Here is a 5,676-nt window from a genome sequence, read left to right on the forward strand (position 1 = left end):
GTTCTTCACATTGTTCATTTACTTTAAGAGCAGTAGAATTCAATTGAAGTTGTTCTTCTACGGGTTGCACTACATTGTTAGTTGAGTCAGCTTGTATACGAACTCCTGCCTCTGGATTGTGTGATTCTAGCACATCTTGTTCTTCTATTACATCTGTTAGACGCTGTTGCTTTTCGATCAGTAGATCCTTTCTTCTTCTAGCTAGCAACAACTTCTTTTGATTCGCCAAAGATGTGAGTGTTCCAGCTGGAACAGTTGCTCTTGTTTCTTTATTCCTTATTCTTGAAGACTCTCGCTGTTTCATGACTACCAAGTATTGCCTGCTGTAAAAATGGAGATATAAAGATAAAGAGTTAGACATCTCAACAGAATCAAGAAGATAGAGCAGAATCAGTGAAAAGAAGATTACAGTCACAATAAGACGAACTAATAAAAAGGAGAAAGCGTGAAGCAGAAATTAGAATTATCACCACTTCTTGCTACTTGATTCACATAGGTTTTCTAAAGAAAAATCACTCAGCTCGTTTTAATAAATGAAGCACTAAAGCAATCTCTAATAATATTTAGATAACCCAAAAAGACAGAAGTACACAATAATAATAAAATAGGCAAAATCAACATTCTTTCAATTGACTTTCAAACCAATAGTACATATAAGAAAATGCAATAGAGATATATAAGAAAAAATCCCTTCGTCAATCATCAACCACCATCCAATCCCAATCGACATCATCAAAGTCCTCATCTTCTTCTGATGTGTCCATTTCTTCCATATATTCTGAATGTTGATCATGAGTTGGCATATCAATGACATCACCAGGTACATCTTCTCTTGACCATCTGAGATCAACATCAGCATCAGGTATTCCATTTGATGGTCCAATGTCATTGTCTGACTCCCCAAAAAATGTTTCTCCAATATTAGGGCAATTCTCTTCTTCTAAATCAAATAAATCAACATGAACTTTGGTCCTTGCATAATAAACATCTTTCTCAATTGGATCCTCTACATAGAAAACTTGATGCACTTGAGATGCCAGTACAAATGGATCTTCAGTACTGCATAACTTGTTGAAGTATACCCGAGTTAATCCATATTCATCTACTTCATTACGAAACCAATCACATTTAAACAACACAACACTAAAGCAACCCCAATAATCAATCTCTATGATATCTTGAATAACTCCATAATAGACAACTTCTCCATCAATGGGGTTTTGGTCTCTAGCACTAGCAAAACTATCAGTCGTTGCTGATAAAGTCACTCTATAGTTCTGGGTCTTACCTTGACTATCTCGTTTCATTGTATGAAATCGATATCCATTGATGAAATATGTTGTATATCTTTTTGCCGCAGTATTAGGCCCTTTAGCGAGTTGTTGTAAATGTTCAGGCACTTCAACAGATTTCACTTTCTCCTTAAACCAGTTGCCAAATTCCTGACTATGATTTTGTGCTCTAATCCATGGATTTGATCTACTATGATTGTCAATTACAATCTTATGTTCCCTGCAAGCAAGCATGTTTCAAATTAGCATGTTTCAAAGTTCTTATCATATAAAAAATATTGAAGTTTATAATAAAAGTGACAGATCTTACATGATAAAGGTCTCCATTTTTTCATCTCCGGTATTAAACAATACATATCGATGTATATCAACACATAACTGGAGATCCATGTGAAAATTATTGCCTTTGCTTTTTTTCTCCCTTCCAATCGGATGGCCAAATTTAGGGAATATAGGTGACAAATTACCTCCCTCTGTTTCAGTTCCCTGCTCATCCTCTAATTGGTATCGACTAAATTTTGTTTTCACCCCAGCATGTAGGTATCTAGAACATAAATTCACGCGCTCTAGTGCCACGAATCCCTCTAGTATTGATGCTTCTAGATGAAATCGATTACGAACATGCCCCTTGAAGAAACATAGGTTTCTTTCAGTGGAATACATCCAATGAAGATGTATCGGACCCCCAAGCTTAATTTGATTTACTAAATGGATGGGCAAATCTTTTCAAGGTCACATATAATCTCATAGATCTCAGACTGCATTGTATCAAGATCTGCTCGCCTTATCACCTTGCTACTTATGACTTTAAAGAAGTTCCCCAACCGAATCAAAGCCATAGAAACTTTTTTGGGTAACACTTTTCTAACAGCAATTTGGAGCAAGTAATGCATTATGAAATGAGCATCATGGCTCTTGTAACCTGATATTTTCATCTCATCCACTTCCACACATCTTGATATATTTGAAACACAACCTTTTGGTAATTTGGCATTTTTAAGAACAGTGCAAAATAACTTCTTTTCTGTTGGTTACATGGAGAAACAGGCTTTATCCAAATGAACTCTTCCATTATCATCTTGTACTGGTTGAAGCTCCTTTCTTATCCCCATTTCTTGCAAGTCATATCGAGAATTTACATGGTCTTTTGACTTTCCAGTTACATCCAACAAAGTCCCGAGCAAACTGTCACAAATAATTTTTTCAATGTGCATCACATCAAGATTGTGCCTCAGTTTGTTATGTTCCCAGTATGGCAATTCAAAAAAGATGGATCTTTTTTCCATGGACCCTCACTATCACGACGCTTCCTTTTTTGGCCCTTTCTGAAAAACATTATTGAATTCACGCAACTCTTCTAATACTTCTGTGCCTGATAAGGGAGTAGGTGCAGATCTGTGATCTTCTTTACCATCAAATGATTTCTTATCTCTTCGAAATGGATGATCAGGAGGTAAGAATGCCCAATGACCCATGTAACACATCTTACGACTATGCTTGAGATATTGAGAGAAGGTCCCATGATTACAAGTTGGGCATGCCTTTCTTCCTTTTGTGCTCCAACCAGAAAGCATTGCATAGGCTGGAAAATCACTAATTGTCCACAATAAGGCTGCACGCAATTGAAAAGTTTGGTTAGAATCAGCATCATATGTTTCCATCCCAGTTTCCTACAATTCTTTCAATTCTACAATTAGTGGTTGAAGGTGTCGACATCAATATCCTTTCATGGAGACGATGGACCTGGAATGATCATAGATAATATCATATACTCCGGTTTCATGCAAATCCACGGTGATAAATTATAATTCATTAACATAACAGGCCATGTGCTATGAGAAATACTCATGGTTCGAAATGGGTTGAAACCATCACTTGAAAGACCCAATCTAACATTACGAGGATCTCTAGCAAAATCTTCGTGCAAGGAATCAAAATTTTTCCAAGCTTCCCCGTCAGCCGCATGCCTTATGTTGCCATCTTTGGGTCGTTCAGTATCATGCCATTTCATATTTGCAGTTGTTTCGGGACACATGAATATTCTCTGAAGCCTAGGTTTTAAGGGAAGGTACCTTAAAACCTTTGCAGGAATTTTGGAGCTTTCATTAGTCAAGGGATCATTAACAGTCTTCCATCTAGACGAGCCACAAACAGAGCAATTATTTTCCTTCTCATTTTCCTTCCAAAATAACATGCAATCATTAGGACATGCATGTATTTTTTCATAATCAAGACCCAAATCTTTAATCACATTTTTTTCTTTGTGGAACGACTCAGGTATATGAGAAAATGGAAATGCCTCTCTTAACAGGTCTAGCAAGTCTCCAAAGGCCACATTACTCAAACCATGAATGCATTTGAACAAGAATAATTGAATGGTGAAATTCAGTTTAGAGAAATTCTCACACCCATGATATAACTCTTGTTTACCTTCCTCCAGCAATTTAAAAAACTTCTTTGCATCTTCGGATAGCCCCTCTCTCACTCCCTCAAGCCTCAAGTCCCCTGCAACATCTCTAAAAGTATCATGAAGTAGGCCATCAATATTGTCACGCATGTTGGAACCTTCCTTATTATTGTGATCTGGATTATTTCTCGAGGAAAAACTTTCCCCATGAAAAATCCATTTGGTGTACCCTTGCACAAACCCATTAAAAACAACCAAGTGATCCTCTACCACATTTCGATGATTCCACTTACAATTAGCACACTTTTTGCAAGGACACAATATTTCATCTCCTTTGGAAGCTCGTTCAAAAGTTGTATCAAGAAAGTTATTCACACCACTGATATACTCATTGGTGGATCTCCGGAGACCCATCCAACTTTTATCTCCACTATCCATTTAATATTGAATATCCTATACGACACCAAAATCAAATTACCAAGTTAAGAAATAAAAGAGAAGATTCTAAATAGCACACCAACAGATTTGGTTCCCTTAAAAACTTACATTCAACAGATTTTGATCAGTGGCTCTATCTTATTTTATTTAACAACATAAATGAAATGTCTTTTTTCCTTGAACTATTTGTTATACATAATCAGCTATCTACTTAACAATACCTATTTTACCTAGAATTTCAATTAGTTAAAAGAGAAATGATGTAAAAGATTTAAAATCTAAAAACTCAATCTTAAGATAGTAAGACACGACAGTAAAGTGAAACGATTTTGACAAATCTAAACACTTAAAGAGATGTAATGGATTTCATATAAAAAATACAAAATTTCATATTATTTTGTCAAAGACAACAACCTCACTCAAGAAACTAAGCAGCACACGATTGCAAGACTCCCCCTTGAGAGGCTGAGTTAATGTTCAAAACCTTATGTGTAGCTCAACTAGACCCAATATCTACTCAATCAGTTCTAGAATCAGCAATGGTCACAAAATAGAACATGAATCAGAAAAAAAGAGTAATAGGAAAGTCACATAAAAGGGAAATCTTATCCAACACTCTAAACTTACTATACATGTACAACATTTAGAGAGCACATATATGGGGAAAGAATCACCTGGAAATGATTATAAACAACACAAAAAGAAGAGTAAAAACCAAGATTCACACACACATAAATGGAAATGAGAATAGACTAAAAAGAAACTAACTACACAATTAAGAGACAAGGGAATATTACCTCTTTTTAAGTAGTGAATGGCTCACTACATGAAAACTTTACTAGTTATAACCTTTTAAATTAAAGATAAGCATAACTAAGCTAACTAGGCAAATTTGAGTTAACAAGTTGAGGGTGTTGTGTCTCTAATTAAAGACTTCTAAATAAATTTAAAGGTAAAAGAAAAGCATAAAAGGACAACAAAACCAAAGTCACTAACCTCACTCAAGAAACTAAGTAGTCAATCGTAAAACTTCAAATTTATAAGAAAAGACAAGGGGCAGCCTTAGAGAACTTGGATGTATGGTTAAATGTAGACATGCATATCTAAATCTAGGAGCAGCCTTAGAGAGGTTGAGTTAACACTCAAAGCCTTATTTTGTGCTCAACTACACCAAGGATCTACTCAATGTATTCCAAAAGCAAAAATGATCTTAAAACAGAAAATACAATATTTATCACAAAAAGAATATTAAAGGAGAAAACAAAGAACTACTCAATACCTAAAGTTTTATTCGGTGCTCAAAGAATAAAGAGGTTGCTTTCATAATCAAAACCTTATTCTATGATCAACTAGACGCTAGGTCTGCTCAATGTATTCATGAACCAGTAATGCTAGTTAAAAGCACCTGGTAACCCTAATGACAATCATTAAAAAAGCTACGACCTCGGACTTCTGTTTTCATTTCAAGAAGAATACACACCACCACTACACAGCTATGTTCAGAAGAAAAGCTTTCTTGCATTGGTACACTAGGGAATG

The 5,676-nt window shown here is 35.5% G+C and overlaps 2 protein-coding genes across 2 annotated transcripts; both read right to left on the minus strand.

Annotated features, from left to right (window-relative positions):
• Nucleotides 1-695: 695 nt before the first annotated feature.
• On the minus strand, nucleotides 696-2,953 carry LOC125840606 (uncharacterized). The gene is made up of 5 exons (XM_049519573.1): nucleotides 2,595-2,953; nucleotides 2,338-2,477; nucleotides 1,998-2,268; nucleotides 1,603-1,803; nucleotides 696-1,512 (listed from the first exon to the last, which is right to left on the minus strand). Exons 1-5 carry the CDS (start codon nucleotides 2,951-2,953, stop codon nucleotides 696-698), a joined length of 1,788 nt encoding a protein of 595 aa, XP_049375530.1.
• Nucleotides 2,954-3,018: 65 nt separating this feature from the next.
• On the minus strand, nucleotides 3,019-4,137 carry LOC125840607 (uncharacterized). Its single transcript, XM_049519574.1, has one exon. It carries the CDS (start codon nucleotides 4,135-4,137, stop codon nucleotides 3,019-3,021), a length of 1,119 nt encoding a protein of 372 aa, XP_049375531.1.
• Between the last annotated feature and the right edge of the window lie 1,539 nt (nucleotides 4,138-5,676).

This window comes from Solanum verrucosum, unplaced genomic scaffold, assembly GCF_900185275.1.
Source record: "Solanum verrucosum unplaced genomic scaffold, falcon-dt-bn FXZP01000224.1, whole genome shotgun sequence".
Classification (NCBI taxonomy): Eukaryota; Viridiplantae; Streptophyta; class Magnoliopsida; order Solanales; family Solanaceae; genus Solanum; species Solanum verrucosum.